The sequence below is a fragment of the Gadus morhua genome, chromosome 18, assembly GCF_902167405.1.
Source record: "Gadus morhua chromosome 18, gadMor3.0, whole genome shotgun sequence".
NCBI lineage: Eukaryota > Metazoa > Chordata > Actinopteri > Gadiformes > Gadidae > Gadus > Gadus morhua.
Genome location: NC_044065.1, coordinates 6,003,427 through 6,030,784, shown reverse-complemented (window position 1 = coordinate 6,030,784; position 27,358 = coordinate 6,003,427). Strand labels below are relative to the sequence as shown.

Below are 27,358 nucleotides of genomic sequence, written 5' to 3'. Positions count from 1 at the left end.
AGGGGTATTTTGTAGTACTGCAGGGGGTACTCAAAAGATGAAGGAAAAACTAATTATTTTTGTTTTCACCCTTTGCAAGTTTCAATTCTGAAAGCTAGACTGTAGAAATTCAAGAAAAATTGACACGTGGTTGAAATTTAAATTCTTGAAAAATTAAGGGCATCCAGAACAGGAGTATTTGCACACTTTTAGTATTCATGTAAACACTGCGAATAGAATGCACATACATTATCAATACATCATAAAAATCCCCCCAAAAATGTTTTGTGACGGTAAAGGGGGTACTGAAAAAATATCTTAGAGGAGGTAGACTAGTAGAAAAGGTTAGAGAACCATTCAATGCCCCGTGCTCTCTCTCTCTCAGGTTCCCCCCAGGACAAGCGCCCTGTCCTGGCTGTGGTTCCCAGCCCGGCAGCTCGATGCCACCCTGGAGGGAAGGAGGGCCTCAACGCCTGTAAGTCCAGTGTGGACCCCACATGCTCCCTCACCCATCACATCCAAACACAGGACGCAGTTACAGCATACGTTTGGTAGACACATAGATCCATATCTATATATAGATGTCTGTGTGTATAGAGATGGATAGGTACATAGATAGATAGATAAATCTATGCGTTCATATACATTTGTGTACATAAATACACAAATGTATTTTTTTTTTTCTCTTCTTTGTTGTGGAGCACCTGGGGGAGCACACACACCCCCAGGTCTTTATTGCAGTGGCTGGCTGAAGACTGGCCCCATCGGGGTCATTGCCATCACCATAAACAACAGCTTCGACACAGCACACAGCGTCGTGGAGGACGTCACCTCACCTCTGGCTGCCTGGACGTGACCTCTGCCAAGCCTGGATCCACGGGGATCCCCCTGCTGGACAAGAGAGGTACTGCTCTCCGTCTAGTATCTGGTGTAATGTAGGGGTGAGAGATTCCTCACTTGCTAAATAAATAATCCTATTTCACTCTTTAATCATTTAAGTTAGCAATGGGGTTTGTCGTTTTGACATAGAAACACAAGCGGCTATCAGGTGTTCCTCATGCCGTTAATGAGTCCAGTCATTTGCAGATCCCTAATTAACTTGATGAGCTGCACCTGTTTTCGCCCTTATTATTGCAGCTCTGTCTTGTCGTTAGGAATCGTTTGGCTCATTTCTTCGATTGTTGGGTTCGGGAACATTTGATCAGAAAGGTTTTATGGAATATCTAAGTTGAATTGATTACATGTATTTTGGCATTGTCTCACACACTCAAACATCTCGGTGCCTCTTCACACCAATAATGTGTCGCTTGGTTATTCTGGAAGTGTTGGTCAACACGCACCAAGATGGCGGGCTTGAACCTCCAGGTCACATGATCTAATCTCTCCTGTGTGATTGGTTGCAGGCGTGAAGCCGGTGTCCTTCTCGGACTGGGAGAAGATCAACCAGGAGGGGAGGAGGGGCGCGGCCCAGGGGAAACCCCGAGAGAAGCTTCTGGACGTAGAGGAGATGCTGAAGACCGCCCGGACCTGAACCCCAAAGTTACCTTCTATTTCTGAAGACTCTTTCATAACGTGGAGAACCATCGCAATGGCGAAATTAACACAGTTTACCACAAGAATAAGATGGCATGAAACCATGGACTGTGTTGTAATGCAGACCAAAATAAGACGCAGTCAATACAAAAAAAACAATTTATTATATTAACATGTCGTCCAGCGGTAGCTCCAGATGTGTGCGTCTGTGGGGCTCAGTAGATGCCGTAGGTGTGCTCCTTGCCCTCACGGTAGCGGTCCAGGTAGCGGAGCGGCTGCCTGTGGGGGAACTTGACCTGCGGCGGGTGGTACACGGGGGGCCGCACGAACTCAAACACCGGCTCCTTCATGTCTGCAGGAAGAAGAACACCAGTGGACAGTTTAATGTTAATGGATATATCCTCCCAACCTCCCAATTGTACATTTTTTAAATAATAAAATTCAATTTTAATTTAATGTTTTTTCATGTTTAACAGGATTTATTCACATGAAGGTATTCTGACCAAACCTTACAGCTATACACTCAAATGGAAGATTATGGTTAACATAAAATGACCAAACTAGGATCCCTCAAAAAAAATGGCCCATACAGGATATGCAAAAGAATATGCATTGAAATGTGCTCAAAAAACCCATTCCTTCATGTAAATGCTAACTTAAAGGCGACATATTATACCACCAGGTGTGAGTTTGATTAGCCATTACAAGCAGCACTCACACCTGTAGGTGATATATGTCCCCTTTAAGGGTTACAGGGATCTTTAAGTTATCAGTCACTGCAGGAGTGCAGAGAAATCTGGTGAATCTCACTTTACGTTTACATGATGACGGTCTGAACAGAAGACGCAAAAGTGGCGTTGCGTCTTCACTTTTTATTCCGCGTTTAGACAAGCGTTTTTGGGAGGAAATCTGCGTGCATACTGTGACGCAAAAGTGTGTGGATTTCGATTGGGTATGCATGTCAGGCGGCTAGGTGGCGCTGTGATACACCATCACCATGTCTGAGCGCATGCGTAGAATCTTCCTTCTCTTATCTGCGCCGCGAAAACCAAAACATAATTACAGTTCCTTCTCTGTTCAGTAATACCATCTGTACATATCCTGTACATTTCGGGCAAAGACTCCTGTAAGTTTGTGACCGTCAAGCTGCCAGAGCAGCTTGACGGTCCGACGCATGAAAATAATCCAACATGTTTGCTATTTCCCAGTACTGGCGCTGTATGTGACGTAAACGCGTACGCGACGTGAGCAGATCTGAGCAGAGTTCTGCGTCTTGGCAGTGTAGACGGAAACGCTACGGCGGAGCGCATTGAAGTTTTCCCACTCTGGAGAGGGTGGTTTCAGATTTTGCGTTTTTAAGCCCCAAAGACACAGTCACCGTCTAAACGAAAGGCACTTCCGATAAAATATTTGGTCGTTTTTACCCGCAAGCGTCCTCGTGTAAACGGGGCCTCAAAGGGAGCCCTGCTTTTTGAGGGTGGGCGGGGTTTGGTACGCAAACAAGGAGAAAGAAAAGAGCCAACATGCCAGGCGCTGCAACGTCCCGTTTCCAGAGGTGCTTACCAAGCGTGTTGTGGAAGGTGTTGGTGACCGACTCGTCCCACTGGCTCTGGAAGAAGCCCAGACCGGCTGGGGTCATGGAGTCCTGGTGCTTCCTGTAGAAGTCCACCGTCTTGAAGGTGCGATCGGTTAGAGAGTGGCTGTGCAGGGGGGAGGGGGGGGGAATACTTAAAAATAGTACTTGTCATTGTGTAGCGTCTTATCCTAGCTATCTTTGTTGTATACGGGGAATGGGTAACCTAGTGATTGTTAGTGCTTGACTCTATGAACATCCTTACTGTACCGACAGCTATAAATTGTTCTTTCTATTTCTTCTGACAAATGTACTTATTGCAAGTCACTTTGGATAAAAGCGTCTGCTAAATGCCCTAAATGTAATACGTTGACACATTAAAGAGCTCTGCAGTCCTTTCATCTGCACCAAGTCCTTATCCAAGGCTTGAAATACTATATTTTCAAGCCCTATTTGGACTCCTCATGAATACATGGCCTTTTGATGCATATTTTGACAGCCGCTTAACCATCGAAAATATAGTATACTGACGAACCCCCCATATTATTCCAAAATAGCGTTGGTTCTAAAAATGAACCAGGGCTTTCGGTACGGCTCGGCCCCCATCTCCCTGCTCACCACGGAGAGGTCCTGGCGTCCTCGCTGAAGTCCACGAGGCCCTGCTGCTGGAAGAGGACGAAGACGTAGCGGTGGAAGCCCGTGCCCTTGGCGGGGAAGGGGGGCAGGTAACCACAGAGCTCCTGCCCCAACTGCACCTGGCCCCCCGGGATGTTACCCCTGCAAAGACGGGGAACCATAGACTGTCAGACATAAGAGTCCTGCAAAGACCGGGAACCATAGACTGTCAGACAAATGGGTCCTTCAAAGACGGGAACCACAGACTGTCAGACATACGGGTCCTTCAAAGACGGGAACCACAGACTGTCAGACATGTAGTGTAGGATCCGTGACGTCACCCGTTGGTTTACACACAGCCGCTATAATGCCAGAGCTTTCCCGTTATGGGCGCCAGTGTGGTGGAGATAATGGGATATAGATATGATCCATATTGGGCCCGTAGAGGGCAGAGATTGATCGGCCCGCCAGGCAGTGGTCTATGGCTAAGCTCATTGATATTAAATCCTTAATTATTTTAGATAAAATAAAACAGTCAAACGGAACCTCTCAAAATCAAGAATATGGAGCTTAACTTCCAACTGAACACAGAAAGACATTAATTTCTATATATCACGAGAATTAAATCTGGTGAGTGGTCTATGCGATAAATAGCTAAATAAACTCAAAAGGATCAAATACTTAGTTTCATATCATGTTGATGTGCTGAAACACTCACACGAGCCAGTGTACGTATTCTGCCTCGTTGTCAAGGAGATGCTCATCTGGAATAAACGGGGGGGGGGGGGGGGGGGGGGGACAAGAACTTGCTTATAGAATACACAGGGGACCCATATATTTAACACAGCTGGTCAAATAGGCCAATGGCTTGCTCAAGGGGGGGGGGGTTAAAGTCTCGTGACATGGAGAATTTGCAAAATTACTCTTATGCATTGGAATATGTATTTCTTCAGATTTTGTGTCCGACTTTCTGAATAAATACTCTTCCTTAGCTCCACCCCTGTTAGGTAACCTCCATCCCCAGTTCAGGCATGTTGCTTCCATCAGTGGATTAAACACTGGGGCAGGGTTGTCATCTAAAGAAACAGTCATACGGAGCCCTTAACTGGCTGCCCCGCCCGCCGTGCGAGTGTGAAGGGGGCGGGGCCCCAGCTCACCTGGGCAGGTAAGCAGCAGCGTCCACAGGGAGCCCTCCTCCGCCTCGAAGCCGACCTGAGGAGCCAGCGAGGCCTGCAGCACACAGCCGGCCCCCGCGAGGGGCCAGACAGGGTTAACTTCTGGACAGATGCCCTCCCAGACATTGATTACCAATTTTGAAAAGAAGCCCCATTACATTTTGAATTACTTTGTCCAAAGCATGTTAATTATGTCAGGAAATGTGCTTCATCTGTTACTTCCCTGCCGACCGTAACGCCGATATCCAAGTTGGTTTATCAAGTCCATAGATACACAAACAAATTCGGACATGTCAGATCATCATCCTTGGCATGCCTGGAGTGGTTGTTAATCCCATTCCTGTTCCCATATCCTCCCGGTCTACACCCTAAATCATTCCCAATAAAGTAAACCACAATCCAGAGAACAGGCGCGTCGAGAGACGAATGGGTCATCTCTTAAAAACAACATGGGGAACGATCTTCTTTCACAAGAACATGACAATCTTTAAACTTACGTCGGTCGGTGTGAGGCAGTTCCCATAATGCACTCTGTGGCCGTTCTCCTGGCTATAGCTGATGCCCAGGGAGACGTGAGGCAGGAAGAAGGCCTTGGGGAAGAGGTCTCTGAAGACGCCGTAGTGGTCCGCCAGCCGCTGGATCTGAAACGGGCCCGAGCTCCTCTCCCAGCCCTCCTGCACGCGGTCCAAGGGGATCTTGACTGTCGAGTCGACAGACAAGGATCAGGAGTAAAGAAGTGCTCACGAGCATTAAGGCTTAGGATCCCCCTCTTAGATGTTTTTAAACCCCTTTTTATTTATTTTTAACAACAAAGCTTTTAACCTGTAACCCATTGAGATCTACGGATGAAAAGGGCTCCATAAATAAAATGTATTATCATGCGGAAGAATTAATGCATACGCGTACAAACTGCAACGCTTATCTCCAAATGTGCTCTCAGGTCAAAAGCCAGAGCATCACATTGGACTCGACATTAATTTATACTGCAATATAAGAATAATACATTATGGATATATATATATATATATATAATCAGAATCATTTACTTCTTGTGTGGCTGTGTTTACATGCAAAAACAACCACTGTTGCTGACATCATGCAGGGTAAAGGGGGTCAATATCAGTATAGGCGCATGAACAATGCGTGTCGACCGGGAGACCATATCACTGAGGGTGTGCTCACAGGTGCGCAGACGGGTGGCCTGCTCCAGCGCGATGTTCTTCTTGTTGTCCTTCACGATCTGCCGTCGCTCTCTCACTTCTGCGATCCTGGAGGTCCGATAGCGTGGCAGTCCGATGTTCACCCGCTCAGCCCCTGAGGAACAACACAACGCTCCCGTCAAAGTCGGGACTCTGATGATACGGTGACACAGGACTTCATTGTGGTATATACATCATGAGGGCATGCATTGAAAATATCTGCTACAATAATTATTAGTCTTTCTAGCTTCATGAGTTGTGAGTTGTTTTTTTAAATACCAATCGACCACAGTAGAATGGTTTTCAGACAAATGTATACGTTTCCAATGGAGGAGTAAATTAACGTAGCCAAGACCAGGCCACGTTAAAGTGACTAGTATGAATTTTCTCTTGAACTAATGACATTGAGCAGATGCGTCATCAATATCCACTACGGGTTGGGTCTCCTACCATGTTCAGGATCCCGATCCTCGACATGTTTTCTGTAGGTTTTCCACCAAACGGACGTGTTCTTTTCGTCCTCGGCTTTCTTCAAGTAGCGCGTGTAGCTGCGGTATTTCTCAAGAGACTCCAGGTTTTCACTCTCGACCTCGTCATTGGGCATCGGACCGAGCGGGGGAGTCCAGCGACAAACACGGGCTGTGTTGGACCAGCAGATGAATTATGTCAGGGGTCATATAAACACAAAGTGAACACTCAAAACACAACATCACTACAGAGCAGGGTTGACAGGACCCTTCAGCAGGGCCAAAGCACTTAGTTTTCCCACATGGGAGATGAACTAAAGAAGGCCAATGAAATCACTCAGGGTTTTACTGACTGTGTGTCTTCATCTGTCAGGCTAATAAAACATGTTAGTGAAAGAACACCTCATCACATTACAAAACATACGGTAACCTTCACAGGCTACGAAGCACCAGGCGGGGTCACAACAGACCACCAGCTGTTTACATTTAGCAGACGCTATTATCCACAGCGACTATCAACCATTCATACACACATTAACACACCGACGGCGGTGTCACCCCTGCAAGGCGACTGCAAGTTCGTCGCGAGCAGTTAGGGTGAGCTGTCTGGCTCAGGGACACCTCGACACTCCGCAAGGAGGAGCCGGGGATCGAGCTAGCAACCCGCTATACCTCCTGAGCCTAGCCAACGCTGCCTGAGCTTATTCAAATTGCCGTCACACGTGTCACGTGAAACACATTTATTCAAACCGTTAACTCAAAACAAAACATCCGGTAGCCGCAATCCAAACCTGAATTCCGAAACGTCCTGACATTGTTGACCGCTAAGTCCGTCCCGGCTCGCAGCACCGAGGAGCACACCATGCGCAGCGCCATCTTCGATCCCCTTCTCCTGCAGGCAGCGGTGACAGTGTCGTCAGTCGTTCGCGCCATACGTAACGCGTGCCTATGACGTCACCAACGAACCCGCCTCCCCGGACACTCCTCCGTTGTGCCCAGATGATGGACGCGTTGACCTGGTAGGAACCTCTCGGTATCGATGTTGTTGAATGTGTAACCACACGTTTATGAACGCGTGATAACACGTGAATGTGTGTTTATGTTTTGAGTTGTGCGCCAGGGAAGCCATGCCGTTAATATAGGCTAGCTATGCTATCGTTAGCCAGCCTTCCAGCTGGCTGAAGTTAGTATTGTGTGTTAGCTAGCGCTGCCCTCACCAGTCCTAACCAGCTGGTCCACAGTCTGGGACTAAACTATGACTTATTAACCATAAGCATGTCCAGTCATGTCTGTGTGGGGAAAAGCCCCCCTTTAATCAATCCACGTCTCTGTAATAAACTGAGTATGCAGGCAGTAGTAATAATAACTACATGAAAAACTGGAATGTGTCAAAATTTTAAAAAATAACGTTTATTTCAGATACAACTCGGGATCAAGATGGAGAGTCAGAATCCAAATTTAACCTGCATTATTTGCTTCGACACGTTCCGGGTTCCTGTGACCATCCCCTGTGGTCACACCTTCTGTGAGAAATGCATCACCCGTCACTGGGACACCCAGAGCAAGTCCGACGTCCCCGCTCAGTGTCCCATCTGCAGCAAGAAGTTCCCCATCAGGCCCATCCTGAACCGCAACGTGAACCTCGCCGTCATGACGGAGGCAGCGAACAGCCCCAGCAGCACTGGCGGAGAGCCGGTTAGCAGGGATGGAGGGGGCGCGACAGCTATACTGTGTCATCTGCACAACATGCCCCTGGTGTATTACTGCAAGGAGGACAAAATGGGAGTTTGCATCAAGTGTGGAGTATCAAACTGTAATTCCCACCAGAAGGTGTTGTTGGAGACGGAGCGGGAGACCCAAGGGGTACTGACATCCTTACAAACATGCATTATAAACACATCTTTGATGGATCTTGGAACTGCATTTTAAAGCTTGCTTCCTGGTAATTAAGACACCGCAATGCATTTCACGTTATTCCCATGTGCTCTCTAACAGTTGTTGCTGAAGAGCAAGAGTGCAGAAGTGGAAAAACTCATCAAAGAAAATGACAGGAGTATTGGCGTACTGACGGAAAACATTGAAAAAGCCAAGGTATTGTGGCATACATATTATCACCGCTACATACATTGGGTTTGGAATTGTTTTTATCGTTGAGGTATTACATTCACATTTACATTCAGGGCATTTAGCAGATCCTCGTCTTATCCAAAGTGACTTACAATTAAGTACATTTGTCAGAAGAAAGAGAAACAACAATATATAGAAACAACATATCGCTGTCGGTACAGTAAGGATGTTCATAGAACCAAGTGGGAAGCACTAACAATTGCTAGATTAACCAATTCCCTGTATACAACAGAAATAGCTAGGATAAGATGCCACACAATGCTAACTACTATTTGTAAAGTGCCAGGAGTTACATTATACAATAAGTGCGTAAGGGTGGTTTGACTCCTAGCCAAAAGGGTTCTGAAATCAAATCCCAATATCTGCTTGCTGCCTGCTGTCATCCGTGAACAGCTGCCTGCTCCTTGATGACATGTACCCCCCCCCCCCCAATCTGTAGGTATCTCTCAAGCAGACTTCCATCTGGTTGGACTCCAAATTCTGCAGCCTCAAGGAAGCGCTGGACGAGAAGCAGGAAACCACGAACCACTTCATCGAGCGGAAGAACCTGGGCGACCTTGCCCAGGCTGAGGCGCGGCTCACCCAGCTGCGCGAGAGGGCCCAGGAGCTACGACAGAGCCAGCACCGCATCGAGGAGCTGCATCATCTCCCCGATTCAGAGCTCATCAAGGTTTGGATTTCTACTCCAGTACCATAAAATTAAAGGCGGGACTTGTTGGATTATTTTAAAGGTAATTTTCCTTTCCCAACTGTTAGTAGGAAATGCAGGTTTAAACTAAACCGTATTTTATCATTTTGGGACCAGGGGAAAAATGCAGGGAACATTTGAAACATGGTCTAGTATTGTGCAGAACCCTCCATCCCTGATCTGCAATGTAATCCTTGGTTGATGCGGCACAATTAGGCTGCATCAATGTTCGACCCATAAAAGTGCTGTCTTTTTTACACTGATCGGCTCAGAATATATTCAAACATTATGGAAATGATCACTAGAGAAAGAAACATGCCTTTACCGTCGCATGGTCACGGACTTGTCAGTGATAAAATTCGAGATTAGGCAGCATATAGTTAAAATTTTGTTTTCCTCCCAAGTGCAGGCTTCAAACCAAGGCAAGTTTAGCCTTAGCAGGAGCTAGAATGATTCCATTGCATTATATTTAAGGGAAATCTTCCATTCAAGCACACACATTAGTACAAGTATCACATTTGTCAAGTAGTTCCCCCTACACAAATGCCATTACTGAAGATCACAGCGCTGGCTTCATCCAATCCACTTTATATATAGCACAATTTAAAAGTGCTGTACATGATAAGAAACACTAAAAACCACAAAAGATTAGGCTTTTTAGGATAAAAGTAAGATAACTAGAATCCAATAAATAAAATCCACTGCCCACAACACATCAACACTCTACCTGGAGTTATAAGCCAGAGTAAAGGTGAGTTTTAAGATGGGACTTAAGAGACAGTGAAGGGGCTTGTCCAAGTCACAACACCCAGGTTCTGCTTACACAACCAAATGGGAAATAACTGCATCAAGTACAGATTGCTTGGTCCAGATTTACAAACCACCCCTCAAATAAAAACATTGTTCAGTATGAATTAAAAGTTTTTATTATCAAGGCATACATTCGTTATAGTCAGTTTCTTGTCCATTATGCTGTTGTCCAGTTAAAACATTATTCAGAGCGGCTAAATCGTTGGCATCCAAAGCAGCCCCGACTGCTTTGGGGTCAGTTCCTGATGATGCCTCGGCGTTCACCTGATCCGACTCTCGGCTTACTGTTGGGTTTAAAGAAGTGAAAACATCCGTCCATGAAACAGAATTTGCATTTTAATAATAGTCAAAGCAACTTGAACCATCTCACCTTCTTTAACATCCTTGTAATTTGAGATCGCCTTAAGCAATTGTACTCCAACGGCCTTATAGTGTTTCCTGCAACCTTTGCTTAGCGATGTTTGTGAAACATCTGAAACAAAAGATTGTTAGCAACTAAAATGGTGCACAAAATATTGTGCATATCTCTTCATTATAAATGGCTTCCATTTCCCTCACTTTGATTGAGATGAATGGGCATCATGGAGTTGTTGCTTTGACTGGAAGCAAGCTTCTCAGAGATGTCGGAGGCCAGTTTGTGGTTGTCAGAGGCTTGAGTCACGTTGATAGAGGCCAAGGGGTCAGAGGCTTGAGTCACGTTGTTAGAGGCCAGGGGGTCAGAGGCTTGAGTCACGTTGTTAGAGGCCAGGGGGTCAGAGGCCAGGGGGTCAGAGGCTTGAGTCACGTTGTTAGAGGCCAGGGGGTCAGAGGCTTGAGTCACGTTGTTAGAGGCCAGGGGGTCAGAGGCTTGAGTCACGTTGTTAGAGGCCAGGGGGTCAGAGGCTTGAGTCACATTGTTAGAGGCCAGGGGGTCAGAGGCTTGAGTCACGTTGTTAGAGGCCAGGGGGTCAGAGGCTTGAGTCACGTTGTTAGAGGCCAGGGGGTCAGAGGCTTGAGTCACATGGGCAGAGGCTTGAGTCACGTTGTTAGAGGCCAGGGGGTCAGAGGCTTGAGTCACGTTGTTAGAGGCCAGGGGGTCAGAGGCTTGAGTCACGTTGTTAGAGGCCAGGGGGTCAGAGGCTTGAGTCACGTTGTTAGAGGCCAGGGGGTCAGAGGCTTGAGTCACATGGGCAGAGGCTTGAGTCACGTTGTTAGAGGCCAAAGGGTCAGAGGCTTGAGTCACGTTGTTAGAGGCCAGGGGGTCAGTGGCTTGAGTCACGTTAGAGGCCAGGGGGTCAGAGGCTTGAGTCACGTTAGAGGCCAGGGGGTCAGAGGCTTGAGTCACGCTGTTAGAGGCCAGGGGGTCAGAGGCTTGAGTCACGTTGTTAGAGGCCAGGGGGTCAGAGGCTTGAGTCACGTTGTTAGAGGCCAGGGGGTCAGAGGCTTGAGTCCCGTTGTTAGAGGCCAGGGGGTCAGAGGCTTGAGTCCCGTTGTTAGAGGCCAGGGGGTCAGAGGCTTGAGTCCCGTTGTTAGAGGCCAGGGGGTCAGAGGCTTGAGTCCCGTTGTTAGAGGCCAGGGGGTCAGAGGCTTGAGTCCCGTTGTTAGAGGCCAGGGGGTCAGAGGCTTGAGTCCCGTTATTAGAGGCCAGGGGGTCAGAGGCTTGAGTCCCGTTGTTAGAGGCCAGGGGGTCAGAGGCTTGAGTCCCGTTGTTAGAGGCCAGGGGGTCAGAGGCTTGAGTCCCGTTGTTAGAGGCCAGGGGGTCAGAGGCTTGAGTCCCGTTGTTAGAGGCCAGGGGGTCAGAGGCTTGAGTCCCGTTAGAGGCCAGGGGGTCAGAGGCTTGAGTCCCGTTAGAGGCCAGGGGGTCAGAGGCTTGAGTGCCGTTGTTAGAGGCCAAAGGGTCAGAGGCTTGAGTGCCGTTGTTAGAGGCCAGGGGGTCAGAGGCTTGAGTCACGTTGTTAGAGGCCAGGGGGTCAGAGGCTTGAGTCACGTTGTTAGAGGCCAGGGGGTCAGAGGCTTGAGTCACGTTGTTAGAGGCCAGGGGGTCAGAGGCTTGAGTCACGTTGTTAGAGGCCAGGGGGTCAGAGGCTTGAGTCACGTTGTTAGAGGCCAGGGGGTCAGAGGCTTGAGTCACGTTGTTAGAGGCCAGGGGGTCAGAGGCTTGAGTCACGTTGTTAGAGGCCAGGGGGTCAGAGGCTTGAGTCACGTTGTTAGAGGCCAGGGGGTCAGAGGCTTGAGTCCCGTTGTTAGAGGCCAGGGGGTCAGAGGCTTGAGTCCCGTTGTTAGAGGCCAGGGGGTCAGAGGCTTGAGTCCCGTTGTTAGAGGCCAGGGGGTCAGAGGCTTGAGTCCCGTTGTTAGAGGCCAGGGGGTCAGAGGCTTGAGTCCCGTTGTTAGAGGCCAGGGGGTCAGAGGCTTGAGTCCCGTTGTTAGAGGCCAGGGGGTCAGAGGCTTGAGTCCCGTTAGAGGCCAGGGGGTTAGAGGCTTGAGTCCCGTTAGAGGCCAGGGGGTCAGAGGCTTGAGTCCCGTTAGAGGCCAGGGGGTCAGAGGCTTGAGTGCCGTTGTTAGAGGCCAAAGGGTCAGAGGCTTGAGTGCCGTTGTTAGAGGCCAAAGGGTCAGAGGCTTGAGTGCCGTTGTTAGAGGCCAAAGGGTCAGAGGCTTGAGTCACGTTGTTAGAGGCCAGGGGGTCAGAGGCTTGAGTCACGTTGTTAGAGGCCAGGGGGTCAGAGGCTTGAGTCACGTTGTTAGAGGCCAGGGGGTCAGAGGCTTGAGTCACGTTGTTAGAGGCCAGGGGGTCAGAGGCTTGAGTCACGTTGTTAGAGGCCAGGGGGTCAGAGGCTTGAGTCACGTTGTTAGAGGCCAGGGGGTCAGAGGCTTGAGTCACGTTGTTAGAGGCCAGGGGGTCAGAGGCTTGAGTCACGTTGTTAGAGGCCAGGGGGTCAGAGGCTTGAGTCACGTTGTTAGAGGCCAGGGGGTCAGAGGCTTGAGTCCCATTGTTAGCGGCCAGGGGGTCTGAGGCTTGAGTCCCGTTGTTAGCGGCCAGGGGGTCTGAGGCTTGAGTCCCGTTGTTAGCGGCCAGGGGGTCTGAGGCTTGAGTCCCGTTGTTAGCGGCCAGGGGGTCTGAGGCTTGAGTCCCGTTGTTAGCGGCCAGGGGGTCTGAGGCTTGAGTCCCGTTGTTAGCGGCCAGGGGGTCTGAGGCTTGAGTCCCGTTGTTAGCGGCCAGGGGGTCAGAGGCTTGAGTCCCGTTGTTAGCGGCCAGGGGGTCAGAGGCTTGAGTCCCGTTGTTAGCGGCCAGGGGGTCAGAGGCTTGAGTCCCGTTAGAGGCCAGGGGGTCAGAGGCTTGAGTCCCGTTAGAGGCCAGGGGGTCAGAGGCTTGAGTCCCGTTAGAGGCCAGGGGGTCAGAGGCTTGAGTCCCGTTGTTTGAGGCCAGGGGGTCTGAGGCTTGAGTCACGTTAGAGGCCAGGGGGTCTGAGGCTTGAGTCACGTTAGAGGCCAGGGGGTCTGAGGCTTGAGTCACGTTAGAGGCCAGGGGGTCTGAGGCTTGAGTCACGTTGTTAGAGGCCAGGGGGGCTGTGGTCACGTGGTCATAGGCCCTAGCTTTTGCGGCAGACTTGAGGTATTCTGTTCAGTTGAAACAGAAAATAGAGTTACAACATTTCATTGAATGCTAGAGTTACAGCTACAGACAACCATGAGCGAGCATACCTTCTATAATATAGTGGTCTTGATACAGGGCCTCAATTAGTTGTTGCATTTCAATGACATCAGCTAGGTCATTTTGTGGAACATCTGAAAATCAAACCATCAAGTCAACTACTCAGACTGAAGGAGACAGTCAAATATATACGTTGCCTTTTCATCCCTTACTTCCCAGGCCGATCTCATCTCCGGATCTCCCGTTGGTCCCTCCAAATGAGGCGCAAGAGACTAAAAACAATTACAGGGCAACATTTAGCACATAGCGGCGTTTAGCATGCGGTTTCATTTTGCGTATAGAATATAGCATCATTTAGCATGGAGGAAGATTTGGCATACAGCATCATTTAACGCTTAGCACCATTAAGGATAATGTACCATTTAACACTAGCATGATAGCATAAAACATCACTGAGCATATAGCATCATAGACTAGAGCAATGTTAGCATTTAGCAACATTTGGCATGCAGCACCATTTAGCATACACTACTTTAACATGTTGCAACCTTTAGCATATAGCACCATTTAGTGTATAGCCACCTCAAGCACACTCCACTTTAACATGTAGCCCCGTTTAGCATATAGCCCCATTTAGCATGTAGCCCCATTTAGCATATAGCACCATTTAGCATATAGCATTATTTAGCTTACAGCGACCATTGAGATTTCACAAATGGACCTCGCATTTAGCACAACTGCTCACCGCCAATGAAAGTAAAAAAAATACTACTAAATTTCAGCTCAATCACAGACCTAAAGACAAATTGATACTAAGCTTAAAGTTTCCTCAAGTAAATAAATCAGTCCGCTACAATGTACTTTACCTTCGGCCATCCAAATTGCTACGACGAAAGCAGCTCCTACACAAAACCTGCCCATGGCCATTGCATTTGCTGTACCTTTAGACATGCAGCAATGATTTCTTGCAGGCTCTTTATTGCTTGTCTATCTGGTACAAGACAGGTTGCCATTTTCCAATCAGCTGTAATTACCTGCTGTGGTCACCTGACTTGTAGTGTCTTTGATTCAATATGTTGGATACTTCTGCCTCTTCCTATGTTGTCAATTTCAGTGTATTTTGTTGAGTACTCCTGTATATCAAGGGTTGCATACATTCTAGTTAAATTGGCACATGAGACTACCGTACTAAAAAGATAACCCAGTGTTTCTGTGAAGAAAATATACCATGAACAAGAATATCTTTCAGTTGACAATTGAATCCACTGCAGCCTGGTTCCTTCGGCCTGCTGCTGAGTGGGAATGTCATTAAGAATATTTAGACATGGCCATTATCTAGGCTCATGAAGAGAGGGTATGGCATGCGTCTGTGTAGTTATCCCAAAATAAGAAAAGCCTTCTTAGAAAGGTATGCTTCTCTGTTTGGCGTGTTGTTTCCTACAAATCAATCACATCACCCTATTTCGTAGTAGAATCACTATTTTGTGATTACGATACGATTTTCAAAGAAAGGGGTTGTAGCCTGACGTTATTGGTAGGCTGAGAAAACTTTGATGCAGGAAGCTTGAGGTCTTAAGTCCTAGCCAATCCATGTTCCTCTGTTATTTTGCCTTGCTTTTATTCATCCGGCATTCTTATTCCGTGCATGACTCAAGAAGCCGTACACATGGTCCAATATAATGACACGCAATGTGCAATCAGCCTATCAGACCGACGCAATCAATAAGCGCTGTTTGGCAATGCTTTGATGAGGTTAGCCCTCTTCCTAACTTCTGACCATTCCATCTTCCCTGGGCAGGAGTCAACGCTGGTGAGGGTTCCCAGCTTCAAGGAGATTCCAGTGGACATGACGCCCAATCTGCAGGAGCGTCTCAACGGGATCACAGAGGTCCTTTCCCGCGTATCCAAGCTGGTGACGGAAGACCTGGAGAAGGCTGTGAGCGCTGTGGTCGGCCAGGACAAACAAGGTAGGTGGAGTTCTCCTGACAACCAGAGTAGTGATCGACCGATATATCGGCCGGCCGACATTTTACTTTTATTTTATTTTTTTGCCTTGATTTACAAATGGACAGTTCAATAAATGCACATTTTTTAAATTGAGACTTGTAACATTTGTTATCATCATATTGTCATTCTTATGATGTAAATTGAGGGAGCAAAAGCAGCACTGGCTCAAGAAAATTGGCAGCCCGTATCGGCTAAGGTTGATGAAAAAATCTGTATCGTCATCGGCCCTAAAAAATCCTAATCGGTCGATCCCTACACCAGACGCCCCCTCATTCAGAAGGAGCGCTCCAGGTTAAAGGGTTCAACCACCCAATCATATGTGTTGCTGCATCAAGTGTAAACGTTTAGAGAAGCTTTTCTCAAATTGGGGGTACGCGTACCCCTAGGGGTATTTCGGAGTACTGCAGGGGGTACTGAAACGATTGAAGGGAAACTTCACCCATTTCCATTAAGCTTTGTATCATTAGAAACCCACTCATATTTTTGAATGGTCGTGCATCATTTCCTTATTTTCTGGAGAGACTGGAGAGATCTGTATCGATCTCCAACACTTCCTGTTTAAGATGACGCAATATGACGATTTTTAAATAGGAAGTAGGAAGTCTAAGAGGGGAGAATGCTCGTAAGACTACAAGCACTAGTCCCACCCCCCTATAGGGGGTGGGACTAGTGGGGCACTTTGGGGCACTGAAAAAATATCTTAGAGGAGGTAGACTAGTAGAAAAGGTTAGAGAACCATTCAACGCCCCGTGCTCTCTCTCTCTCAGGTTCCCCCCAGGACAAGCGCCCTGTCCTGGCTGTGGTTCCCAGCCCGGCCGCTCGATGCCACCCTGGAGGGAAGGAGGGCCTCAACGCCTGTAAGTCCAGTGTGGACCCCACATGCTCCCTCACCCATCACATCAAAACACAGGACCATGCAGTTACAGCATACGTTTGGTACACACATATATAGATCCATATCTATCTATATATAGATGTGTGTGTGTATATAGATAGATAGATAGATAGATAGATAGATAGATAGATAGATAGATAGATAGATACAGGGGCGGCCTTCCCTACAGGCGGGTTAGGCGGCCGCCTAGAGCGCCATCTAGAGGGGGAGCGCAAAATAATGCGCCCGAAAAAAAAACAAAACACAATTATATTTTTTTTCCCTCCTGGCGCATATTTTTGCGCCCCTTCTATATCTCCAACCAATATTTTGACATTAAAAAAAATAAATCTAACATAAGGGTAAAATGAGCCAAAAATCGAAAACGGAAGGGGAACCTACCTCCTTGGTTTCGTCAGAACATGCTAGTACTATAAGGCGTTTGGTTAGAGTGTTTTCAAGAATCGAGAATCAAGAACGAAATCAAGAAAATGAAGAGGCAAAAGCCATCCGGGGCGCAATTTTTTCCTCCGTGGATTTTATTCTTGAATTAATGTTTGTTCATTGTTGCGATCGTTGTTGTGTTTATGTGAAAGAAATGCAGTTACAGGGCAAAACAGTTTTTCAAGGTTGCAATTCAGTTTTCGTGGGGAATTAACAAACTATTTTTTTTTTTTTTTTTTTGCGGGGGGGGGGGGGGGGGGGGGGGGGGGGAGCGCCAGGAGCGCCAGGAGTGAAGCCCACCTAGAGCGCCAAATGTGCTGGGGCCGCCCCTGGATGGATGGATGGATGGATGGATGGATGGATGGATGGATGGATGGATGGATGGATGGATGGATGGATGGATGGATGGATGGATGGATGGATGGATAGATAGATAGATAGAAAAATATGCATGATGTAATTCAATAGTAATACTTTTGAAGACCAAAAAACCTAAGTAGGAGCATAAAGACGCCGTTTCCAGTTAGAAGTTAAATATTAAAGTCCTGATCCTGAATAATGGATAGTTCTCCGCTGCTCTACCTCCAGAGCTCGGACACGCGACACAACCGTTACCTGTCGCCCCTCCCCCCCACCCCCACGTTCTGATTCCCCCCTCTCCCCCTCCCGACGTCTGCAGACAGGTGTTCCTTGACCTTTGACCCGCGCACGGCCAACGGCCACCTGCTGCTGTCCCAGGAGAACCGGCGGGCAGAGCACCTGACCTCCGGGCCGCGTCAGGTCCTCGCCAACGAGGCGCGCTTCGACCACACCTGGCAGGTGCTCTGCTTCCAGGGCTTCTCCAGCGGCCAGCACTACTGGGAGCTGGAGGTGTCCAAGCCCTGGGCCTACCTGGGGGTGAGTGGGGGCTCCGTCACGGCTCCGTCACGGCTCAGTCATGGGTTATACGCTAAATGGTGCTATACGCTAAATGGTGCTATACGCTGGTGCTACACGCTTAAAGTCGCTGTATGCTAAATGTCACTATATGTTAAAGTGGTGGATGCTAACTGTTGCTGTATGCTAAAAGGTGCTATAGGCTAATTGGTGCTATACGCTAATTGGTGCTATACGCTAAATTGTGATATATACGCTAAATGGTGCTATACGCTAAATGGTGCTACACGCTTAAAGTGGCTGTATGCTAAATGTCACTATATGTTAAAGTGGCGGATGCTAACTGTTGCTGTATGCTAAATGGTGCTACAGGCTAAATGGTGCTATACGCTAAATGGTGCTACACGCTTAAAGGTGCTATATGCTAAATGCCACTATAGGTTAAAAGAGTGAATGCTATCGGTTGCTGTAAGCTAAATGTAGCCCGTTCGGTTGCGCCCTTCACAATCCTCCCCTTCCCTTCCCAGGTGACCTACGAGGACATCCCCCGCAAGGAGAAGGGCAAGCGCTGCATGGTGGGCATGAACGAGCTGTCCTGGAGCCTGCAGCTGGACGAGCAGCAGCTGAGCGCCTGGCACGGGGGCCACCGCGAGATTCTGCCAGGCCACCCCCGCCACAAGCGCCTGGGCTTGCTGCTGGACTACGAGGCGGGCACGCTCACCTACTACGGCGACGGGGCCACGCGGCTGCACGCCTTCCACTGCGCCTTCACCCGGACGCTGTTCCCCGCCTGCTGGATCGGGGAGGGCGTCTGCGTCACCCTCTGCTCCACGTGAGCACAGCGCTCCGGAGAACTCTCAGGGGGTCTTGCTGAAGACACACACACACACGCACGCCCGCGCAAGCGCACACACACACGCTGACACACACACTGGTAGACGGGGCTTCCCTGCAAAGCCCACGTCTTCAGGGTTCCAAGGTTCCCCTTAAAGGAGCCGTTCCAAAGGTTTCCTTCTCCGGGCTTATTAGTAAATCTTAAGGCAGGGACTACTTCTCCCAAAGTGCTGAATGTTAGTTTCAACTTTCTAAATGGCAGATCCTTATAACAACTCTTGGTGCAATCCAGTATTTTCCACTTTATTTTCTCCCTTCCTCCTCTGTTGGACAATCCACGTTATAGTAGCACACCATGATGGCTCCATCATCATTCATATTAGTAACCACATTGGTTCAATGCTGCAGGTTTTAGTCTCTGTTGCAAGTTGGACTTGCAATCGGAAAAACACATGAATCAACGTCTGACCTTAAGGAAAAAGGAAGGACAGTCGAAGGCCAATGAGAGCTGACGAGGTTTTCCAATAAGGACCTAAGCATCCTGAAGCTGCTCACTGCAGTGTCCAATCACATGTGGTACTATGTCCGCCGGGGTAAGGTTACAAGGGAGGGCAAGGGGCCGATTTCAGGGTGCCGGTGGGAGTAACGAATCGCAACAAGGCCTCCTTCTCATAGCAAGACTTTCCTAAAAGGATTTGTCAATTGGAACACCTTTATCAGGGCACTTTTAAACAACGGTTACACTAATACTGTAATGGGATGGAATTGGGTCGATTCCAGGCAAAAAAATGCCTTGAAGTTATATCCTCAAAGCAATAATCTGATTGATAACAATGAAGAAGCACACTATGTGAATCATGCACGACGAACGGCCATGTGACCTGTTTGGGACCGCAGTTCATTCCAAGCCATAGTGGTACTGCTACTGCCTTTGTGTTTTACTCTGCACCGTTTATGGCTTCAAGTAACATTGGGAGGAACCTTATAATCAGAGCAGAAATCCGGTCGTGGTGGTGGATCGCTTCGAAACCGAACAAACGTAGAGCAACTGGATGAACGCCTCGTCACTGGGATGGACGGGGTACCACTGGAAACGGCATCGCACATACCAGCCCCTCTTTGGTTTTCCCCTACGACGGGATATGTCCGCTGTACGTTATTGCTTTGATATTTCCTTTTGTTTTTTCATTTGTTTCGTCTCTCAAGCTGATGAAATCAGCCTAGCAGAACACAGCCCTCAGAACGGTGGACTGGGAGGGTAGGGTTACTCACTGGCACCGGCGTAGGAGTGAAGGGCTGAGGAGTCATTCTGGGTGTAACCTCTAACAGCTGGTCCCGTCTAGGGCTGGGCGATTTGGCCTAAAATAAAATCGCAGATTTTTACCCACCAAACCCGATTATTGATTTTAATAGATATTCTTTTCTATAAATGAGAAATGAATATCTATTTTAAGTTTGGATTTTATTTGAAGATGAACAAAAAGCTAAATTTGGTTGCCACAGACTTTAGGCAAACTCTAAACACTAGATTTTTCCAGCGCATGCAGCCATGTTGACATTTTACTCTTTTACTTCTTTTAAATAATCTTTTTTTTTTTTAAATCTATTATTAACCATAAATTTGAATAACGATTAAAAATCCATTAATGGCCCAGCTCTAGTCCGGTCATCCTCGCTGCGGTGGAGCCCCAGGCACAAGGTGCTCTCCCGGGGGCTGCCTTGTCCCTCGCCCTGCGTCGCGTCCTTTGGCCCCAGTGGATCTTTGTGAGAGCCGATGTGTTTCAAATATGTTTGTTTGTGTGTGTGTGAAGAGTAAAAAGTGTTGGCCAAATGGCCTCACCTCTGAGTGAAATCTGCGTGGAACGTGTCCCTCTTGATTCTCTGTAAGTGTTTTGGTGAAATGGGCTGGGCTGGGGGTCTAGTGAAGGTGGACGTCTCATAAATCATGGGGCATTCACAGCCTCCTGAAGCTGGTGACCGGAAGAACATCTAAATCCACAAAGAATATTCTGCTTGGATGAACAAATACGCTTTTTTGGTTGATTTGAGGAAAAATCATGAAACTAGTAACTGGTGCCGGGGTAAAATGTAAACTGTGGCGAAGTCCATTAAAGTAGAACCACAGTCCAACACCAACACATTAAAAGGAGCAGGTTCATGTTAGTGTTATGACACCTCTTTGGAAAGAGTATGGAAGAGCCGGCCACCCTGAGGTATCTGTACGGCCGTGGTCATTAAGGGTGTGGTCAGGAGATGGTTGCCCTAGTTTGGGCCCCTAATTGACCAACAGTTGTGAGTGGCTGGTAGTGGATAATAATACCTACACCTAGTGGTGAAATACGGGCCCTTTAGCGGAGTACTTGGTGGTTCTGCGGTTCTACAGGTGCATAACGACAAGCGCAGATCAAGCTCCTCAAAACAACAATCCAACTTTTATTTTGTAACTCACCATTTTGTTGCTCCTCAAGTAGAACACACAACCGATCAGGGTTTGCCCGTTGTTAATAAATGACAAAACAAAAAGACGATTTGTGCTTCACTTCAAGATCAGTTTAATAAAATCCACTCCAATGCAAACATGCATCAGTTTAGGGTGCGATTATGCTTGTTTTTTTTCCATGACTTCAAAATAGATCACATAGATTAAATACAGTGCTTTTTTATTAATATACGTACAGCCAAGACAGCAAACAGTGGCTCGACGCCCAGAAGAAAAGCTGTATGCCTCGTGTCACACAGAACCTAACTGGGACGAACCGACAGGAGGATGAGGTTGAAGCCCAGACTCGTAAAGTGCTTGGATTTTAAGTTATTTTTCTAAAAGACAGGCCTCAGACACGTCAGTTGAAAGCGCAGCCGTCCATTTGGTCACATCGTTAAAACAGACAGGGAAGAATTAACAAAAAGCTTCTTTTATGTTCACCTGACACTGAAAAAGGGAAGCGAGTTGTCCCCGTGTCCACAACGGGCCGACAAGACTCTCTGCTCTCACGCGCACGGTAATAGCGTTAAATCTGTTCTCTCTAATCCTGGATCAGGGACCGCAACTAAGCACCATTCTAATCTTTGCATTCAGCCGCTAAAAACATCCACTCCAGCCGCCCCCCCTCTCAGTTATCCATCCTTACAAAAGCACGTCTTCTATGGTAGTGTTATGTCAACTGATAAAATATTTCATTTTCTTTACAGCCAAAAATCCTGTACACGCAAATAAATTATACAAAAATAAAACACTGCATTTCTTCTTGCCTCATTATAGGTTAACGGAGGAATAGTTTCAGTCTTGTTAAACAATCAGGCCAAGCTTAATCTATCGGGTACGGTGCAAAATAAACGTTTGAACAACTCGAACGGGCGATCACGGCAGGCTAAACTATAAGGTTAGACGACGTTGAGAACGCTCTCCCCTCGGGCCTGCCTCAATGCGTTAGCCCGACCCCTTGTATACAATCATAGCATCACAATAAAGACTACCACTAACACCGGGTCGTCACGACGACCGCCGACTCATTCACATTGAGACGCGCTGAGCGTTACGCAAGGAGAGGATCAGTCGAGGAAAACCGGCGCAGAACGAAGAAGAAAAATATACGATAAACACGGACGGTTTAATAATAATAAAAACAGCTATGTTTGCTATACTCGGCAGCCAATTAGCAAAGGAAAGAAACGGGGGAGTTAGTGTAGCCTGGGCAGGAGACGCATCTGAGCACAGGATGGAGAGAAAAGAGGAGACTGGGGGTGGGGGGGGCAGTGTCGCCGGTCTACTGGTTCTTCTTGTCTTCGGGGGGGGAATACGGTGGAGGCTTGTCCTACGAGAGAGCACAAGGGGAGACAACATGAGGGAACCCATTTGGGGTTCAAATGCAACAGTGCGTTTCACGAGGCCCGCTAGGGCTGCCTTGTGTCGGTGGACGAGCCAGCCCCAGCCACCCTCCCTCCCTCCCTCCCTCTCCCTCCCTCTCTCCCCCCCCCGCCCCCCCGGAGGACCGCTGGCTGGCCCTACTGGGCCTGGATCTAACCGGACCCCAGCCTCCATCATTGTACTAGGATTACCGATCCGTCCACAAAGGGATAAGAGTTGATATGATCAAAGCGTCATCCCTCTCTAAAACAAATGGCTTCCTTATAGTATAAGACAAAAAATTAGTTTTTCGCCCCCTTTATTTACTCAATAACATTTTATTTGTAAATCCCTTAAACACAGGTATGACCCACCCCCTGACCCTAGCCCCCTACAGGGCAAGAACAAAATAATCTTGAGAAGGAACACAGAGTGGGGGATCCCTCTTTCCAGGTGTGATCAGGACTCTATGGCGGCAATGGCCGCCATAATCGACGTACGAACATACAGACAAAACATTTTAAAATCGGTGACGGGGTGCTGGTTGATTTTGACCTGGATGGACTCAATAGCTGACTCTGGATCAGCCCTTGAGTGTCAGCCCGCCTGGTGCCTGTCGGCCCCCAGGGGGCGCTGGGGGCGGATGTGAACTCACCTGCGGCAGGTAGACGTGGGAGGGAGGGAGCGTGGCGCAGCTGGCGCTGGCCGCCGCCTCGGCTGCCTTGGCCTCCGCTGGGGGAGAGACGGAGGAGACAGGGAGGGGAGACGGGTGAGGGAGGGGGACAGAGACGGGAGAGACAGAGGGGGGGGACAGAAACAGAAGAGGGAGGGGCTCGTTAGTACAATGAGTCGGCCTCAGCGTCTTCATCCCCTAGAGCAGCTTTTCTTGAACTCCGGGGCTGGAGCCAAACGGGGTATTGATCCCGTTAGAGGTGCGATGCGGCTGGAGAACGCAAAGGAGTGATCTGGAAGCTCCTTTTATACAGCGCTTTTCTAACCAGTGGCCAATCAAAGCGCATCATCTTATTGCCTCACATTCACCCATTCATGCACTGTGGCGGTGCCAACCATGCAAGGCGACAGCCAGCTCGTCGGGAGCAGTTAGCCGTGAGGCGTCTCGCTCAGGGACACCTCGACACGAAGAGCCGGGGATCGAACTAGCGACCTTCCTCTACCACCCAAGCCACATGCCGCCCCAATGAAATCAGAATGAATAAGTCTCACCTGCTGATGTGGACGGCAGGTCCGGGACATGTGGGGGCTGCTGACCCAGGGGGGCAGAGTAGGGAGGGGGGGGCATGTAGGCTGCAGGGCCGTCAAACGCTGGAGGGTTCGGGTAGAACCCACCTGGAACCGGGGGGGGGGGGGGGAGAGAGAAATGTCACCCAGGATCGCTACCCAACGAGCAGTGTGGATCGGCCAACAGGTGGCTCCGTTCCTGGACCAGATCCACCCGACACGCCAGAGATGTGAGTGGTCGGAATACATCTCTGCTGTCACCACTCAGTCCAACACAACTTGATTAGCTAAACTCCATCACAGCATGACCTTGATTAGGCATAGGTGTCATTCAGACTGAATGCCGCCCCCGCCCCCGCCCCCCCCCCGAGTCTTAACCCCTTCACAGCGATGGCTCCCATTGGATGGCAATAAATTCAGGTGGCGGTTCAAATGAGTGCAGTCAAAATATTAAAAGGTCTCATATAATACCACCAGGTGGGTTTATGATTAGAAAAATCTGTTTCTTCTAACAAGTGGGCGTGTCCACCTAGATGTGCGCTGGATAGATCCGTCTACCAGACTAACCAGTGGACTGTAGCAAACATTGCTCATCTATCCGTCATACACACATCTAGGTGGACGTCAGAAGAGGCAGATTTTCAAAACGGCTTGTAACGGCTAATCACACTCACACCTGGTGGCATAATGCGTCACCTTTACTAGTAAAGTTCCTACTGAGTGTACCTGTGGGCGGGGCATTGGGGTAGTTGTAGCCCGGCGGGGGGCCGGCCGGGTACATCCCGTTGGTGGTGGGGGGCGGGGGGTAGGCGTACGCCCCGTTGGCCATGTATGGGCAGCCGCCAAACCCGGCCGTCGCTGGCTGACCTCTGGACGCTGCGGGGCATAAGGGACCACAGGTGAGTTATCAATCACACGATCGATGAATCTTCAACAAACAATCAATCCTCACGACTCCGGTGTCACACAATCTCCCGCCCGCGAGCGATGATCAGTGATGGATGAATGATCATCAACCACGTGATTATTAGTCATCAACCACGTCTGGGAGCAATGACCTCCCCTCCATGCGGTTCTGTCCCCGTACCTTGGGCGGCCACCTGCAGCATGCACTGGCCGAATTCGATGGCTCCGCCGGCAGCGAAGACCAGCTTGAACGTCGCGGCGCCTTCCCAGCCGCCTGGAACACACGCAGCCCGCTTCAATATGATTACATCTCAAACAGGCGAATGTTTTGTGTGCATTCTAGTGCTTGCATTAGAAACACATGGATGTCCTACACTAATGTGCTCCTCCCCGTGTATCCCTGGTTAGGGTTGAGTGATTATTTATACATGATTCCCGTCATACACCCGAGCACAGCCCGGGAAACCAAACCCATTCATCCTACCCCGGTCCACGACAACAACGACCGCGCGGGATTCTACTCAGAGCTGTGACTGTCTTACAGAGAGGCTGTGAGGCCTGGGACTGCCTTGAAGAGAGGCTGGGAGGCCTGTGACTGCATTACAGAGAGGCTGTGACTGTCTTACAGGGGATATGTACTGTAGGTGGCCGGGGTGGCGGTCGTACCTCCGGGCTCGGCGTTGACGGAGCCCTTGATGTAGTTGGCTCCGAGGACGGGCTGCTTGATTTCACAGCCCTTCATCAGGTAGAAGGGCATCATGAAGGACTGCAGGGCGTCCTTCCCCTTGGCCAGGAAGATCACCTGCGCCGTGGCACACACCAACTCATTTAAGGGGTTGAAAATGCAACGGAATTATCTAGAAGAGGCTAATGAGGCTGTGAGGCTAATACTGTTATGTGATATGTTTTGGGTCAATGAGCAAATCAAGTCCACACATTATTAACCTTTCTTCATTGACGATAACATCAAACTTACATTTGGCTTGCACATTAAAAGATTACTCAGTCTTTTAAATCATAAAGAACGGGGTTAAGTCAGTATTGATGCATTTCCACCTTCAGATGGCAGCACAAGAACCTAGCCTTGACTCGAGGCCTGTCTTTAAAAGCTTTTCATTTTCTCCACCAGCATTTAGTTTTTATAAAACTTCAAAAGGCTTCAGTTCCATCGGGTGGAATGAACTGTTCTATATATAGCTACAGCATCAGAATGTAAAAGGTAACGATGAGGACGATGATGTGCGTGGTGGGCTGTGTGGCCCTCATCTCTCACCCTGTAGGGCGTTAGATAGATGCTTCCCTTCTTGCTCTTCCTGAAGGCCTCCGGGAGGCTGTCGGCCTCACAGAACACCAGCTCCACGCTGTCGTGGTTCATCAGGATACTGGAAGGGAGAGCACACAGGAGGAGATCAGAGGAAGACACTAGGATGGTACCAGAGATCAGAGGATTTCATACCGGGGCCGGATACTTTTTATCCCAGCTCCTAGGGTCTGGGGGGTTAATCCCAGTGTGTCTGCATTCCACCTCTGCGGGAATCCTTGAGCAAAATGACTAACCCCAACTTCATAATACACTATGTTGCTTTGGATAAGTCATCTGCTTGATGACTTAATGGTAAGGAGTAAAACAATTGCAAATACGAGTCCAAACCAGCTCCAAGTACTATTGCAAAACCATATGGTTTGGTTGTAGTCCATGCTGAAGGGTTTCATAACGTTGCATTATTCACCACGACCCAACAACACATGTGCATAACTCCACCAGTAAACTGAGATCCCAGTAAGCGCCAGGCCTTGCCCAGTGGCCTCGCTGTGGATCATTAACTCAAAGGTTCGTGACAGCGTTTCCTCGAACGATAAAACGTCAGATTATGAAGCCGTTGTCTGTCAACCTTATCCCGTTGTATGCCCGTCCACCGTCCATACAGTCCGTGGATTATGAACCCTGGCAGGGGATGTTGTTCATCCAGGAGCAGAAAGTCCCGAGTGGACCAGCCTCAGTCAGGACGGGACGCGGGTCCGATCTCCGTCCATGATGGACTGTCTGTCAGCTGATGTACGAGTAGTTTGAAGTAATGGACGTGGATCGGACGACATCGTGCCCACAGACAGCCAGAGAGGGGTGAGGTTGGTGCTTAGTTAACGAGCTGCGTGATGAGTTACCTTTCACTGTTGTTGATGATGACGCCCCCCGACTCGGAGCTGTTCTTGTTCAGCGCCATCTCGACGTCCTCCCACGCGTGTTGCTCTAAAGGACGGGGAAACGGATGATGTGACGGGAATCGAAGTGGTATCTTGTGTGTGTGTATGTGTCTGGCGGCTCGTACTACGCTGGTAGTGCGTGAGTGTGTGTTGCGACGACGGAGAATACGTCGATGCACCTGCACTTCCGCATCAGGCTCCGCCCACACCGTGACGTAAGGGCGTCTGAGCTAGTAAATAGAGGCTCTGTAGCGCGGACGCTGCAGGATCTATTCCATATAATGATGAGGTGTATCCTTTATTATCCTGGAGTAATTTGCCCATAGTAGTCCTCTACT

At 48.7% G+C, this 27,358-nt stretch overlaps 3 protein-coding genes and 1 long non-coding RNA gene across 4 annotated transcripts; 2 read left to right on the top strand and 2 right to left on the bottom strand.

Annotated features, from left to right (window-relative positions):
- The first annotated feature begins 396 nt into the window (after positions 1–396).
- On the top strand, positions 397–2,009 carry LOC115530746 (uncharacterized). The gene is made up of 2 exons (XR_003973780.1): positions 397–883; positions 1,383–2,009. It is a non-coding gene; the product is annotated as an uncharacterized LOC115530746 (long non-coding RNA).
- On the bottom strand, positions 1,658–7,476 carry mrpl38 (mitochondrial ribosomal protein L38). Its single transcript, XM_030339440.1, has 9 exons — positions 7,333–7,476; positions 6,525–6,713; positions 6,058–6,189; positions 5,373–5,575; positions 4,858–4,930; positions 4,419–4,464; positions 3,704–3,862; positions 3,076–3,212; positions 1,658–1,864 (listed from the first exon to the last, which is right to left on the bottom strand). The coding sequence occupies exons 1-9, from the start codon at positions 7,472–7,474 to the stop codon at positions 1,728–1,730; spliced, it is 1,218 nt and encodes a 405-aa protein (XP_030195300.1). The 5' UTR covers positions 7,475–7,476; the 3' UTR covers positions 1,658–1,727.
- trim65 (tripartite motif containing 65) lies at positions 7,464–21,139 on the top strand. Its single transcript, XM_030339428.1, has 8 exons — positions 7,464–7,560; positions 7,961–8,404; positions 8,537–8,632; positions 9,108–9,338; positions 15,593–15,761; positions 16,569–16,658; positions 17,799–18,016; positions 18,523–21,139. Exons 2-8 carry the CDS (start codon positions 7,979–7,981, stop codon positions 18,829–18,831), a joined length of 1,539 nt encoding a protein of 512 aa, XP_030195288.1. The 5' UTR covers positions 7,464–7,560; positions 7,961–7,978; the 3' UTR covers positions 18,832–21,139.
- Positions 21,140–21,364: 225 nt separating this feature from the next.
- On the bottom strand, positions 21,365–27,238 carry wbp2 (WW domain binding protein 2). Its single transcript, XM_030339449.1, has 8 exons — positions 26,982–27,238; positions 26,092–26,200; positions 25,485–25,620; positions 25,000–25,092; positions 24,639–24,788; positions 23,898–24,020; positions 23,329–23,405; positions 21,365–22,641 (listed from the first exon to the last, which is right to left on the bottom strand). The coding sequence occupies exons 1-8, from the start codon at positions 27,038–27,040 to the stop codon at positions 22,594–22,596; spliced, it is 795 nt and encodes a 264-aa protein (XP_030195309.1). The 5' UTR covers positions 27,041–27,238; the 3' UTR covers positions 21,365–22,593.
- Between the last annotated feature and the right edge of the window lie 120 nt (positions 27,239–27,358).